This window comes from Alosa sapidissima, chromosome 23, assembly GCF_018492685.1.
Source record: "Alosa sapidissima isolate fAloSap1 chromosome 23, fAloSap1.pri, whole genome shotgun sequence".
Lineage (NCBI taxonomy): Eukaryota > Metazoa > Chordata > Actinopteri > Clupeiformes > Clupeidae > Alosa > Alosa sapidissima.
Window position 1 is genome coordinate 18,084,690 of NC_055979.1, and position 16,706 is coordinate 18,101,395.

The 16,706-nt window shown below is 44.6% G+C and overlaps 1 protein-coding gene across 1 annotated transcript; it reads right to left on the reverse strand.

Annotated features, from left to right (window-relative positions):
- Positions 1 to 422: 422 nt before the first annotated feature.
- LOC121698735 (ly6/PLAUR domain-containing protein 6-like) lies at positions 423 to 16,586 on the reverse strand. The gene is made up of 5 exons (XM_042081063.1): positions 16,467 to 16,586; positions 3,703 to 3,886; positions 1,996 to 2,094; positions 1,414 to 1,544; positions 423 to 980 (listed from the first exon to the last, which is right to left on the reverse strand). Exons 2-5 carry the CDS (start codon positions 3,818 to 3,820, stop codon positions 813 to 815), a joined length of 516 nt encoding a protein of 171 aa, XP_041936997.1. The 5' UTR covers positions 3,821 to 3,886; positions 16,467 to 16,586; the 3' UTR covers positions 423 to 812.
- Between the last annotated feature and the right edge of the window lie 120 nt (positions 16,587 to 16,706).

Below are 16,706 nucleotides of genomic sequence, written 5' to 3' on the forward strand. Positions count from 1 at the left end.
AACCAGCCACACTTCGGTCACCAGTCCGACTCCCTAACCAGTAGGCCGCAGATGCCCCGGGGTTGTAAAGGGCTGTAAACAAGTGATGCCAAGAACGATCTAAGCCAAACTTTAAAGTTAAACTTTAAACTTTTTCAAGCCCCATGTGACCCTAGCAAAATGGTAATGTTCAAATATTATTTTCGCACTGTGGTTAGATTCCCTGTCTCGGTCTCCTGGATCTTGTTTTCATTTTTACAACATTTCCTCCTGTTAGTTACGCCCAACCTGTTATGTCTCTATTCCCCATTAGTGCGACCTGCCCCACACTTGGTGAGAACTACCGGTCTAGGTGAAGCAACGATGAGGATTTGGGCACCGGAGAAAAGCAGACAAAGACTGTTGTCAGTCACTCTAGTTTAATTTATGAGCAAAACCAGACACACACACTACAGCAAATCAAAACATCCTTAAGCGCTAACAATGTTTAAATAATACTAAGAATGCATGACAAACGTTTGGCACATGATACAAGCAATAATCTTCATGCAATATTGCCACAAGTACCTACATTGTAAAAAAATAAATATTATATATGTACATATGTAACAAACCCAGATCATTTCTTTTTGTGTAGCAGTTTTACCATGTTTGACCACGATAGATTGTAGGTTTAAAAACTGGCTCATTCACTTTGTCTTTATAAATTGTTAAGAATTAAACAAGCACAAAAATGTAATACTGTTTAAAAACAATAAACAAACAAAAAACAATAATTTAGCAATATCAAATAATATAAAGCATAACTTAAACCTCTCCAACTAGCCCTGGCCTTATGAGAGGCTATGTATGAGTAGGAAGACTATGCTGAGCCAGACGGTCCAGTCTTGGGAGATCACACTGGTTCTGTTCAGGGGGGAGGTGGTGGCAAAGATGGCCGAACTGTCATTCCTGGGGACCGGCATGTTGCAGATGTTTCCTTCACAGCAGGCGGTGCAGACCTGCCAATCACATCCATTAAAACCATACAATTGGTATTTATTTTCCCCATTGCGGCAATTTTCAAGGAGCTGGGTACACATATGGCGCCAGTTTTCAACGGGTGTCATGGAAGTCTGTCGGACTGACCTGCCCGTTGAAAAATGACGCTAAAGAAGGCTACTTATAGGGTGTATCAAAAAGTTTAAAAAAGGGTTATGTTTGTGCAAGGTTTTATGAATCTATTATAAGTCAACATACCATCTAAATGGGTTTGAAGCCATTATTTTAAGATAATAACATAATTACATCACAGTAATTAGTGTTTCTTTAAAACACAAACAGGAAGTGGTGCAGAAAAACAGCCCAGATAGCCCTTCTGGTCTGGACTAGGCCCAGCTCCGGCTCAGCTCTGGGCTGAGTCCATCTCAGTGTCACTGAGGAAATCCCTCTCACCCTGTGTCCTTCATGATGGACGTCTGTGCACCCTGTGTGAACACATTCATCGAGGGCCACACATCGCTTGGTCACAGACACACTGGCCCCTGCGGCGTCCATCTTGTGGCTTGTGTAGCAGTACCTAGTGTCTGTCAAACAGGGACACAAACCCAGAGGAGGAAAAACAACAGTACTTAGCCTAAGTCTGCTTTCAACAAGTCAACATATACCTCTTACATTCCATCTTATGTTGTGTCAATGTCTGTCAGACACCCCACTCACGCCACCATGGTAACAGCCTGAAATATACACAAACATAATCCTCATGTATGTTCCTGAGAACAGCTATAGATAGCTTGGGTTTCAACTTTGATGTAGCTACAGGGGAATGCTGAGTGACTTTGTGCTCCATACCATGACGAATTAACGTGTGTGAGTGTGGTGTTTTTGTTTATGCATGTGATGTGCATGAGTTGTTTTTGAACAATACCCCCCGCACGCACAGATACCCCCCACCACATCCCATCTGTATATGTGTGTGTGTGTGTGTGCGTGTAGGCTGTGTGAGGTGATGGAGGTGCGTGTTTTAGGCGTCCATACCTGGTGGACAGTACATATCGGGTGCCCAGCGGTTGCAGTCGAAGTTATCCACAGCGTTCTCGCAGGTGAAACACTTAAAGCCTCCGGGATAGGGAGTGGCTGTAGATCCAATAATGGAGTAATGTCATCATAAAACTATCAGAGCTCACATAGTATACTCATATCAATATCAAATATGTCAGTGTCAATTGCCAATGTCAATTTATTTAAAGAGCACATTCAAAAAACAACGGTAGCTGACCAAAGTGCTGTAGATTCTATAATAAAATACTAAAATATGCTCTTGACAGCTGACAGATGGGTTACTGAGTAAAGAATATACTGTGCATATGAAGAGCTTGGTTCCAAAATGCTATATCCTCCATTTTAATGCATTGTCATAATTAATTTGTTTTCAGTTTGTTTTCCAAGTAATTTCAGTGGAAATGTAGTCGGTAATTGTTATTTGATTTATCTTTACTCAATCAAAACAACAGAACTTTAATTTCATTGATATTACCTGAAATACACAATAATATTACCCTGGAAATCCAGAGTTCTCACGAGAGCACAATGGAATTGTCTCTGCAAGACACTCTGGCAATGAGCAATGATGCACGTTACTTTTACCCCAACATTCCGGGGAACCAGCTAAACTGATGAAGACAGCGCCGCAACGTTGGAGGACAGTACACATTGGTCGTAGTGTAATCCGATTGCGTCGTCCGAAGTCCGAAATCATTCAGAGTTAACATGGTTTAGTGTTATCCAATTGCGTGCAGTGAGATTTTTAAATGCATGCTTGTTGCCACCCCTCGAGTTGGGCCATTACATTGCTCTTTGCCAGACCCTTAATCTTTCTAGATGATCAGGGTCTGGATTTTCCAGGCTACAATAATATAACATGATTTATTAATGTTTTCAAAAATGTATTTATAGCGTTTTGGAACCAAACTCTTCATATATTGTGAACACTATAACACTATAGCACATATCTAAGTTTAGATTTAGGCACTTAACATAACTTAATATGAGAAATATTGTTCATTGATATTAACTGTGTTGCATAGATTAAATGTGAAACATTTTTGATTGAATGGTAAGAATGCTAAGCTAGAACAGACCCTGATAGTGAGAGGACGGGATGACTGTATTGCCTAATGATCTGTTTGGGTTTGTGTATCTGATTCAGTTTCACACAGACACAGTTCTGCTCACATGCAGGACAGTTCTCTGCAGGGGGGGTTATCCAAGAGCATACTGTAACGCTCGATTGATTCTCCACTAACAATGAGCGGTTGGTTTAGCAGCTACAGGGCCTGGGGTCAACTAGCGCTCGCACTCATGTTTAACAACACAATTCACAAACTCCCAAACATTCCCAGGAACTCCTCATAATCCAAGTTCCCATGATTGTACTGCTGTACTAAAAAGGTTTTGGAATTTCATTCAATGACCAATTATTTTTGTTTTGTATGTTAAATTAATTTAATTCTTAGGATACATAAAATTGGGGGGAGCCGTGGAAAAAGGGTCTTCAGCATCCATACCACATTCAGATGCAAGTGCTCAACAGTGACCGGTGTTCGATTCCAACCCACGGTCCTTTCCTGATCCCATAATATCTCTTTCTCCAATTTGCTTCCTCTCACTGCCTTATCTGAGTTAAACAAGTAGCTCAACGAATACACTTAAAAAAAAAACGATTGATTAAATTGGGTGCAGTACTTGATGGATGGAGGTAGACAATGTCTTTGACAGTGAAGTCGCGGGACAGAGTAGCCTTCAGCCAATCAGAGAGGAGCATTAGCAGTAGGACCCAGGCCACCTTCGGCCAGGGGTGCATCGTGGGAAGAATAGCTCAAACATCCAGCATGCCAACGGTGTCCTAAGCCAAGAGATGTCCTAGAACCTGAGATGGGAAAGAGAGAACAGAAGAGAGGAAAGAGCCACTGGTTAATAGAAGCAGTCACTAATGATCACCCATTATGCTTTTTGTGTGAATTCAGCTAAATTCTTCTCATGTTTCATTCGTTTTCCATCCAGTGAAAGCACTTTAAAAGCTCTCAGTGTTCCTGCAGTCAGTCCTGACTCTGTAAAAGGGGAAATACACAAAGTGGTTTAGACCAAACCATAATCTAGTCCATTCCTCTGTTGTTTTAGGAACATGTGTATCTGATTTGGCCACTGAGTTAACCCTTAAAGAGTTTTTGAACAAAAGATTCCATTCTGCAACACTTCAAGGTTCTAAAATTCCATCTGAACCCAGATATTCTTTAGAATGTTCATTTTCCAATGTTCCCGTCACACTGATGTGACCATAGATATACATATATATTCATATATATATATATATATATATATATATATATATATATATATATATATATATATATATATATATATATATATACATACATATATACATATATATATATATATATATATATATATGGATGTGACCATAAACAATGCCTTTAACTGATTATGGAGATTCAAGGACAACTGAATAAAATGATGAGGCATGACTGTTATTGATTCCTAATTTGTTCAATTACGAATTACTTGGCCTCTGTGAACCCCAGGCCATCTACCATACAATATACCCCCCCTGTTGGGGCATTGGTATCGACCTCCCTGCCAGACAGATACATGGGCGTTATACCATAGAGGACAGAGAGGCTGGTTGCTTTTATCTAATTGATATAATCTTTAATCAAACTAGATGGATCAAGGCCATCTGACACAGAGTGGCTGGGCCTTGAGTTATCCAATTATACAAAACTCTAAACCCCACCACTTTAGTCCTAAGTCACAACACAGGGTTGCACTCTTTTCTTAAAATTTCATTTGACAGGAATTCATTTGACAGGAATCCTGGATCCTGTGTGTGTGTGTGTGTGTGTGTGTGTGTGTTTGTGTGTGTGTGTGTGTGTGTGTGTGTGTGTGTGTATGTGTTGAGGCAGGGAGGGGGTGTGGAAGTTCAAACAAAAACATCTTAGAAAAAGCGGCATCAGACACTGTCAACAGTGAAGTTAAGCCAGGCCAACTGAGAGGAGAGGGGTGGAGGAAGACTGGAGGAGAGGGAAGGTGAGGTGGAGGAGAGGAAGGGAGAGGGGAGGAGAGGAGTGGGGGAGAGGAGAGGAGGAGTGGAGTAGAGTAAAGTAAAGTAGAGGAGAGGAGTGGAGGAGAGGAGTGGGGGAGAGGAGAGGGGAGGAGTGGAGTAGAGTAAAGTAAAGTAGAGGAGAGGAGTGGAGGAGAGGAGAGGAGGAGTGAAGATGAGAGGAGGAGAGGAGAGGAGGAGGAGTAGAGTGGGGGAGAAGAGGACAGGAGAGGGGAGGAAGAGAGGAGTGGGGGGAGAGGAGAGGAGGAGAGAGTGGAGTAGAGGAGAAGACAGGAGAGAGGAGGAGAAGAGTGGGGCAGAGGAGAGGATGAGAGGAGTGGGATGGAGAGGAGGAGAGGGGAGGAGAAGAAAGGGGAGGTGAGGAGAGGAGTGGAGTAGAGGAGAGGAGAGAATAGCCCAAATGAGATTATCGGCGGTGTGTGCTGTGTGCAGCGCCGTGTCCGGCCGGCTGTTAGCACAAAGGAGGGGTTAAGCAGAGGTATGCCGGCCGTCCCGCTCCACCACGCTCCCCTGTTCTTCCAGGCCACCGGCCACAGCCAAAAGCTCCACTGCCGCAGAACTAACGCCTGCAGCCTGGGGATCAGGCTCTGCCGTGCCCGTGACCCCGGGTCAGTGCAATTGGCTCTAATGATAAAGATTACGAGGGCTATGGCTCCAAACGCCACCTTCTGGGCAAGGCGAGGACTTCCATAAAGTATTTCAAGGGAGGAGCAGCATGCCAGATTTGGTGTTTTGAATGTGCCAGATGTAACATTTTTAACATGCCAGCTTTTCTGTTTTGAATATTCCAGATATTGTGTTTTGAATATACAAGATTATTGTGCATCTGATCTACTAGACAAATCTTCAGTGTCTGATCTTCAGGGGACGTTTATCTGGTTTTAAGATCGATGACTTTGATTTTGTGCAAATGCTAGCTAATTTGGAGTGTGTGTGTGTGTGTGTGTGTGTGTGTGTGTGTGTGTGTGTGTGTGTGTGTGCGTGCGTGCGTGCGTGTGTGCGTGTGTGTGTGTGTGTGTGTGTGTGTGTGTGTGTGTTGGGAGAGGGGCTGAGTGTGTCTGTGTGTCTGTATGTTTGAGTGTGAAAGCTCTCAATGAGGCTTACAAGATATGACTGATTTTCCATGTTTATATAATCTATCCAGATCTATAACTGCATAAGACAGAACAACACATTCTTAACCTAGAAAGCACTGTTATCAGATGGGCTTTTTACTTTTGTCAAGCGCAACGCCTAAAATGCAATGCAAATGAAGACCTGAACATTTTTACTCATATTTGACTAATGCCGGGGATAGATACATTAATGAATGAATTTACACAAAATGTACTATATTGTGATATGTATTGTTATCAGGACATGAGGTCTATTTTGTGATATGAGATTATGGTCATACCACACAGGCTAGGCATGCAGTCTCCTGGCAGTCAAAGTGAACCCAAATAAAACAGTCCAGCTAACACATCTCTTCTGCCATGGCGCGAGACACATCAGACGCTTCTCACATGACAGCAAATCAGGACCAGATAAGAACCACGCAGGCCAGATCAGGGCCTGGAGCAGCTGTGCTGGGAACACTAAGGGGAATACGCCCATATCTAGACCAGATCTGGACCACTTTCAGACCAAATCAGAACAAGATCTCGGCCATATCTAGACCAGATCTGGACCACTTTCAGACCAAATCAGAACCAGATCTCGGCCATATCTAGACCAGATCAGGGGCCACTTTCAGACAAGGTAAGGGCCAGACTGGAAACAGATCCAGACAAGGTCCAGATCAGAGGCAGGGTTGCGTAATGGGCATTAAGTCTGAGAGGAACGAATTGAAGGCCAATGAAGGGAAATCTGGCACAGCAGGCAGTGAGGTTTGACTCAAAAGTAAATTTACTCATTGAGTTCACTCATACACAAATACCTCGTCTCAATCAGCGTCTGTAAACAGCTCACTCTTAACCCCATGAATGACCAGACTGCCCGTCTGCATAGCTTAGCATCACTGCTTTACTGTGTGCTGCATTGTTGTTAGTGGTTGTTAGTGGCGTTTTCCCTGGTGGTTAGTGAGGTTTTCCCTTCACTGTCTGTAAAGCGCTTTAGGTTCCTACAAAAAAGCGCTTTATAAATGCAATGTGTTGCTGTTGTTTTTGTTATTAGAATAGAACATTATGTCCAATATTCCAATATACGGTTTAATGTTCTGCATTATGACCAATATTCCAATATGTGGTTTAATGTTCTGCATTTCTCATTAGTGGGTCACTTTGATACTAAAAGTATGATTTTATGTAATGACTGTATGGTATCTGTACTGTCCCTGTGTATATCTGTGTGTGACTGTATTTAGAGATAAGCAGGAATATTATGACAGTAGCTATCTGCTCCGGATTGCCAGGTTGCCACTAATTAGAGTCTGATTCAGTGTAGTCCACGTGAGATGGGATGACCAACGCCATCTCCCGTCAGCCTGGAAGGATACTTAAACCCTAACTATTTCCTTGTCTAGTTAGAGCAGCTGATGGATCTTTAGGTGAAGACATGCTGTCTCTCCCTTGATGCGCATCATTGTAAATAAACTCTGTTCCTGATTTTTCATACTATTGGTCTGACTGGGTCTCTATTAAATCTATGGTATCAAAATTACCATCAGTGCTGTGATGTGTTAATGTTTATTTCGGTGTGGTTCAGAGTTCTCCATGTAAATTATGTTAGAAGGGACAGATCAGCTACTTTGTTCATTATTACTGTGTATTGGAACAGCAGGTGGCTTAAGCGACGCTATAAGCCCTGCCCCTCACAATTGTATTAACCTGTCATTGAAAGTTCAGCAGCATGCTAGTTCACCCAGGGGCCAGACGTACAAGAGCCTTTTGTATGAGAAAAATGTTTGAGGTTAGTCATATCATTTGTCTGACACCAGTTATAGACTGTTTTTCAGAATGACCAGCTATCCCTTATGGAAGGCAAATATGAGTTCAGCCAAGAAAACTCTGGAAACGGTCATCGATGGTGTGACCCTCAACAACCGAGAGGATTCTTCCCACCGAACGAGCCTTAGTCATATCACAATCACTGACAACAGCTGACTGTAGAAACGCTCTGGTCCAGATAAGGGCAGGAATGGACGCAGAGTAGACTCAAATTGGAGGTGGCGTTGTGGTGCAGCTTGCTACCACTGGGGTCCAGGTGCCTACAAGGACCCGGGTTCGAGTCAGGCCCGGGTCACTACCCATTTCCCTCTCCGGTTTGCTTCTTGTCATTTTTCACTGTCCTCTATCAATATAAAAAGGCAAAAAGCTCAAAAAAAAAGAAAACTTAATATAAATAGACTAAATTCCAGCATATCTACTCATTCTCCTAGTGCTACACTATATCATCAACCCTACGCACTCACATGACTTCACAAATGCCGCTGCTCTGGCGTCCTAATGGGTTTGAGAGGCCCCGATAGCTGAACCAGACTGAGAAATATGAGTTAATGCGACCGACGCTCTGCCATTTCTGCCCTTTCTAATCTCAATGCACAACAGGTGGCTAGCAACACAAAGAGCGGATTGTTTACAATAAACCTCTCTTGGTCAATTAGTTCATTAGGACACATTGCTCTCCAGGGTCTGTGAGTTTGCGAGGAGGAGAGGGGGGTGGGTTGCGGCACTTGCGTTGCCCTGGCGAGTGTCAGACTTGGGCTAAATAGCAGACATGCTCCCGTGGTTTCAATTAGCCCACAAGCAAGAAGTGGGGCAACAACACCACTGACTGAAACAATACACTGCATGCATTTGGAGGGATTAGATGGCTTGCTTCATTATGCAATAAAGTAGCCTGAATAAACACAGGCACGAAAGCAGCAAGAGTTTACAGATTATTTCGTCTGGACGAGTAGCGCGGTGCTGGTTTAGGATTAGCCACTGGCAAAATGAAACGTTTACTGGCAGGATTTGTGTAAGACTCCCTCAGAAGTCGGCTCCAGTGTATTCCATTTCAACTGCTCATTTGCCACCTTTGGTGACCTTAGCGTTTGAGCGTGCTGGGGAAAGTGCCCAAATCTCTCTCTGGGTGCAGCTTTTGTTAGGCAAGAGGGCACAAGTTGCTCTGAATTAATAGGACTTTGTGAAAATAAACTGCATGACATGGTTAAACCACACAGGCACGGCATTTTGGACTACAGCCAGCCAAAACAAAATCACACATTAGCCTGCCCCAACCAAACCCATTGGGCCCATGCAGGCAAAGCTGATATTTCATTTGGAGCAAAGGCCAAGTCCAATTCTCCTCAGTATTCTAAACATGTGCAGGTATTAAAGTAAGAAATACAGGTGGTATATGAATAGGAATGGACTGTAAGAAAAACAGACAGAAGGAAAAGAAGATAAAAGTAAAAAAGAGAAGGGAAGATAAAAAGAAAAAAACAAAAGAAAAGAAAATGAGGAGCGATGGCTTTTCAGTAGGTACGTACTGAAGTGAAACGCTAAAGAGCGATGGCTTTTCAGTAGGTACGTACTGAAGTGAAATGTTAAAATGACTGTGTAATGCTGATGAAGTGGCACAACCTGTCTGATTGGTTTACTTTCTACATAACGTCAACTCTCCATTTCTACATACCTACAATACATGGGGTGACACATATGCACAAATACAATACACACAGACACACACTTCCTTTGCCCATGCAGCTAGGCCTACATTTTAAATGTAACAGTTTATGGTCACCTCAACTTAGAAGACATGGGGTCCAGCATATGACAAGGAGGTGCAGTGTCAGCGCAACATGTCTGCACCCACCACTAGGACATGATGTTTTTCATTGAATCACTGAAAGCCATGTGGTTTCTTGGCACATGTGAATGTACTGTATACACATCACAGCTGCCACGGCTATCCTGCGTCCGTTTGGTGTGTCAGTCGTGCACGTCCCCAAAAATGAATGTGACACGTACAGTACGTGAGATGCAATATTCACATGAACATTAGGGCCGATAGTATAAGCGAAGTACATGACTACACAGGGGGATGCAAGACCGGCTTTTTGTAGGCCTACGACTGGTCTGGCTGACCAGTCCCTGTGACAGACCATCACTGCCCTCGTCCAATAGTTAGGCTATACCAGGTCTTCAAGTGAAGTCTAAGGTTGCCTTCACACTTAACGGTTTAACTGGACCGAACCCGAGTGCAATTACATCCCCCTAGCCTTGACCCAGCAGATCTCCGTTCACATTACATTTTTGTTTGCGCAGTCCGTTTTCGTCATAAACACTAGCTTCTATTTACCAATATCGCTTAGCAACGTCACAAAAATGGCAGTTTATTTCAGAGACGGTTGATAAAACCGTGCTCTAAAGGATCTTTGTTTATTTCTTGGTTTTGGAACAGATAGTACTGGAGTTCTAGCTAACCGTACCCCAGACCACTGCTAGCGGACTCTGGTCCGGTTTCCGCACCTGAGTTTGGTAGACTGCATTCACATTATGAAAATGAATCGAACTAACAGTCCAAATGAACTCGGGTCCAAAGGGTCTAGTGTGAATGTGCCCTAACACTGTGCTCTATAACCCAGATGCCAGTGAGAGTGTTGTGAACTGGCGCACCTGCTTCAAGACAAGTTATCTGCAACTTGTACCTGTCCACGCCAGCCAGGTGGGGCAAGACAATGATTCAGCAACATGACACTGCAGCTCAGAGAGTGCAGAAAGGCACACAGGCCCTCCTGAGAGTGCACACACACACACACACACACACATTCACACACACACACCTCCCTCTCTGTGCATTCACACACCCCTCTCTCCCTCTCTAAGTGGTCACACACACACCTCTCCCTGTCTGTGTCACCCCCCCCCCCCCCACACACACACACACAGAGTGTATTCACACACACCCCTCTGTGTCTCTGCCTCCATCGCACCCTTCTCTCCTCCTGACACTCCAAACCTGCACGACCAGAGACACATTCAACGAGTATCAGCAGCACCAGAGACACAAACAAAACCAGCACAGTGTTTCTGTATAATCATAATCATACAAAAATACTGTAAATATATATAATATAACTTTGTCATCCGTCCCAACATGTTCTCTATAGGATGACATTGTCCCTGCCTTTGGCATTAAGCCCTGGGAACCCTGTAATGAGGTTACTGGCCAGTAAACGGTTTAGATCCCTGATGGAGCAGTGAGCGACACTCTGGCCTGAGTGTTCCATGTTGTGTGGCAATCAAGCAGGCAGGAAGTGAGGTCATGGGAAGATAATGTCTCGATGGGCCGCTGCGTTGCTCTTCAGTGGGCTGAGCTGATAGTGAGGGGCTCAGACAGCCACTTGACATTCCACAGCGACACACAAGGGCACCGCATCCTCTCAGCCATCCTCTCTCTCTGCCCACCTCTCTCTGTCACTCTGTCTCTCTCCATCTGCATATCATCTGTCTATCCCTCTTTCTCTCTCTCTCTATCAGTCTCTCATTCTCTCCGACCTTCTCTCCTTGTCTACCTCTCTCCTCTACCTGTACTCTTTCTGTCCTTTGCATTCTCTATTTCTCCCCACCTTTCATTCTCTTCCTTTTTCTGTCTCTCTCTCTCTTCCTCTATCTGAACTTTCTCTCTATCTTTCTGTCTCTCTGATTCTTTGTCTTGATTCTGATATTTCTCTCCTCCCTTCCTCTCTCTTGCTCCCTCTCTCTCTCTTTCTTGCTACCTCTCTTTCTCTCTCTCTCTTGCTGTCTTTCTCTTGCTCCCTTTTTCTTCCTTTCTCTCTCTCTCTCTCTCTCTCTCTCTCCTTTCCTCTCTATGCACCTCTGTAAATACCAGTCCCAGCTTCAGTCCATAGACACATGGAGGATTTCACTAGGGTCTGTAGCCAGGCTTGAACACCATCCTCACTGTGTTTCACCCAGCTCAGAGGTTTTACTTGCCACCCCTGTGAGTGTGTGTGTGTGTGTGTGTGTGTGTGTGGCATTAAATTCCTCCCGAGGGGCAGCCTCAGTGTGTGTGTGTGAGTTTCCTTCCAGCGCTGTGGGCGTGAAAGGGATCAGGGGGCACTGAGGTGGTACTGGTGCACACACACACACACACACACACACACACACACACACACACACACACACACACACACACACACACAGACAGACACACACACACAGACAGACACACACACACACACACACACACACACACACACATACAGATGGGATGGGGGAGGGGTGTATGTGTGTGTGAGATCCGGACAAAGTTGAGGGCCACCACGAGGGCAAAGTTAAATGACCAGAGAGAGCTAATTGGGATTAGGGAGCGGACGGATTAGTGCAACGCCTTCAGTTCAAAGGCAGAGACGGCACCAACTTCACAGCCACCAGCAGGCAAAGAGGCAAAGCCCTCTCACACTACAGTCCGGCACGGCTACTCTACTCAACTTTTGCTGAAGTATTTCACAACACACACAGTCGCCACTTCATGCAGTCACTCTCAGACGCGCTCCCTGAAGGCCTTCCAAATACTCAGGGGGAAGCCGTAATACAGCGTCCGTCCTCATCCTATACCACAATATGGGTCTCGTCCGGCCCGCAGGCACACGCGTTCGAATCCAGCCTGAGGTTTTTTCCCTAACACACACACACACACACACACACACACACACAAATGGGATGGGATAGGCTGGGCTGGGGCTATGTGTTTGTGAGATCTGGCCACAGGCACACAGGTTTGAATCCAGCCTGAGGTCTTTTCCCTAACACACACACACACACACACACACACACACACACACACACACACACACACACACACACACACACACAAACACACACACACACACACACACACACACACAAATACAAAGGCACACAGGTTTGAATCCAGCCTGAGGTCTTTTCCCTAATCCTCTATCTCTTTTCCCTAATATCTCTCTCTCTGCTAGTTTACACTATGCTAGTCACTACTAGCATCCAGAGGTTAGAAGAGCCCAAAAATAAACTTTTAAAAAGTCTGCAGTCAAGCATGTGAATTTCCCCTGGGGATCAATAAAGTATCTATCTATCTATCTATCTATCTATCTATCTATCTATCTATCTATGTAGCAAATACCAGTTTTAACAAAACCTATCTACACTTACCTGTTGATACTAAGCTCAAGAGCATGGAACAAACCTCATTGTGACTGCCAGGATTTGTACACTACAGTGAAGTCTAACTGCTATGAGTACTGGTATAATACTGAAATGCTATTATGAATAAATAAGCAGGGCCAGGTGAATTATTAAGCGTGATATTTAAACCGAAATAGATTGAGAGCCCATCAGCTTCCCTGCATGGGGCAAGATCGTTACTGATCTCTGGAACCTGCTGGGTCTAAATGAGAGCCATCTGTGGTTTCCACAGGGCGCCGAGGACTGACGCTCGCTAACACACGCGGGTTGTTTTTCCTTCTCACGGCTTTATGAAGTTTTTACCCAAAAAGCATGTCTGGGCTTAAAGTCTCATGATTTGGACGGGATGTTGGAAGGCTGAATGAGAAGTGGAGGGAGAGCAGTATCTTCACAGAAAGTCTTCAAAATCTTCTGTCCACATACCCACAAAGACGCTGCTCCATCCAGAACACAAAGCAAAAAAAACCAAAACAACTCAAGACATTCTTCCCGGGATCATTGGTGGTGACACACAGTGTTTGTGTGTGTGTGTGTGTGTGTGTGTGTGTGTGTGTGTGTGTGTGTGTGCATGTGTGTGTAGACACACAGTCTCACAGGGGCCATTATGTGTTATAGGGAGGCAAGATGACAGGATGGCTTAAATGAGCGAAATCCATTTCCCCAATAAAACACAGGGTATCTTAGGAAGCATGGCCTTGGAACGGAACAAAGCCTTAGTGTAATAGCAGTGCAACAGCATGCAGGCTGCAGAGAGTGTGTGTGTGTGTGTGTGTGTGTGTGCGCTAGAACTCTCTGCAGTTCTCTCTGTTCAATCTTTCTTTCAATGTCTCCCTTTGATTTTCTTTCTTTACCTGACACTTTCATATGGGTGTCGTTCTTTCACTCTGTCTCTTTCTACATACAGTATCTATCTCTCATTTCTCTCTCTCACACACACACACACACACACACACACACACACACACACACACACACACACGCACACACACACACACACACATGGATTTTTTCTTTCCCTTTGATTTTCTCTCTCCACTTGACTTTCATTTATATGGTTCTCTCTCTCTCTTGCTGTCTGTCTTAGTCTGCCAGGCTCTCTTTCTTTCTCTCTTGCTATCTCTCACTGATTGTCCATCTCTCTCTCTCTCTCTCTCTCTCTCTCTCTCTGCTCCCACGCTGTTGACTGGGTTTTATCTCTCTTACTGTGGGCGCATGCCTGAGGAGGATATGAGGTAATGGAGGGACTGAGGCAGTCTGTGTGTGTATGTCCTGCAGACTCAGCCATTATCTATCCCTAAATACCCACCGAGACCTACCCCTCTAACTGCCCCACAGACCCACCTCTCTATCTGCCCCCCAGCCTAGACTCTCTGCCCCTGGGGCCGGTCTCTCCTGCTGCCCGGTCCCCAAATCCACAGCCTGGTAGTCCCCTCTGCTACCCACCCCAGGGCCTGATAACCAGCAGGCTAACATCCTGCTGACCTCCTGTTGTGGCTGATTGCCTTTGGACATATTTCATCTTGATGGCATTTTAGCTTAACAAAGACAGAGCATGAAATATAAAACTAGTCTACCACATTGACCTTCCTTTGCCTTTGGTGGTAGCATAGTGGCTAAGGGGAAAAGTTGAGGGTTCAACTCCCAGCTGCCATTGTCCTGCCCTTGAGCAAGGCACTTATCCCCGAGTTGCTCTGGGGAAAATTACCCTTGTAAGAATTGATGTTTGTATATTGCTTTGGATAAAACCGTCAGCCAAAATGAATAAGTAGTAATAGACTGTGTTGCGACTGTAGGCGTCTGTAGGGCATCTGTGACTCAGATGTGATGTCCTGCTTCTGGTCAAACTGCTGTTTGTGACACCATAATAAAGTAGAGACCAAACTGCAGCATCCAAGACAAAAAGAAAAGACTCTTTTCTCAACTCACTTACTTTGAATCTCAACTCACTCACTTTGAATCTCAACTCACTCAAGTGGCCAGCTTTACTATACTCCATGAAGCTCAGAGTGGCTGTACTCAAACTAACAACAATTCACAAAGATCATGGTGTGGTGTGTTATATGGGGCATATAAACACTGCTCTGAGGAAGGCTAGAGTTGAAACATTGCACGTCTGGCCATATGCAACCAATAGTCTATTAAAACCTATACATCCAAAGATGTTATCTGTAGACAAATTTAGCAGCTGATAAAAATCCACTTTTTCACTCTACTCTGCTCATGGATATCGCCTATGTCTAATGGACACACTCCATCACTAGACAGATAAGGATAACCAAACCTCTCAGAGGTTTACTGAAGCAAAACAAAGATTTATGGAGCACCCACAAACGCGACCAATCTCCAAACGATGTTGTTTTCTGTCTGTTGTTTTCCAAAGGTCTTTGGTGAAGTCGACTCGAAGTAACACTACACTTAGCCTACAGTCTGCCAGAAGCAGCACAAGTATCTGACTTGATTTAACATGATACAGTAAAAGTAAATCACCTACATGGTGGTTCCCCAACAACGAGCCAATGTGAGCCACACAGACCGTGACAGCAGTAACTCAGGCGCATCGGACGGAATCCGGAGGGCTATGCGCGGGCTCTCGCCACCCCTCCCTCTCCACTGACGTACGGACAGCCCGGACGGCTCTGATAAATTTATGCGGCTATTGCATTTCGAGCGCTTGCTGACCCGGGGGCAATCACTCGTCCCGTCCCACGGATGCACCTGCCCCTCTATATATTCACATTGTCGTAATGTCATGTCACTGCACCAGAAGCGCAGCTCATGTAAAGTTAACGCTGACAACAAAATGCTTAAGTCTTTGGGAAAAACAGAACTGATTATTTAAAAAAAATGTGTATCCCGCTGCAAAAACTAGTGGCATGATGCTGTTGTAACAACTGCCAATAACATTGACGTTTTTTATGTAGACTGTAGACTAGAGTCAGACTGTCACCGAGGAAATATTGTTTTAATAGGGTCACTAAAACAATCGGCAAAGATCAAGTCAAACGAAGAAACATCACATCTGAACCACTATCTTAAATGTGAAGCGTATGTTGCATATGAATCAAGTGTAAGGCGTATCAAGTTCATTAGAGCGATAGCCTACCCCTATTCGGATATAGGGTGTTCGAACACTGGGTGATCACTTATCCACGAGCCCTGCGACATTAGGACCTTGATTATTATATTCTCTCTCTCCAAAAGCCTTTGCAAATGCTAAAAGCAGTCGTAAAACTCACCATTAAATCGGCAACTTCGGAGACAAACTTCAGGCGAAAGATGACGTAAAACGTCTTCCCCGGAGAGACGAAGTTGCCACTGCGGGTACCCGAGCACTGAGGTTTCTTGACAGAGCCAAGCCTCAGTAGCAACACTAAGGTAGGTGCCTCAGCACAGATTTTTTGCCAGAGCCCTATCCCTGCCTTCGGTGGGCGTGTTCCTGGGTGATCATGGAGTCTAGAGGGGTTTTCTGCTTTCCA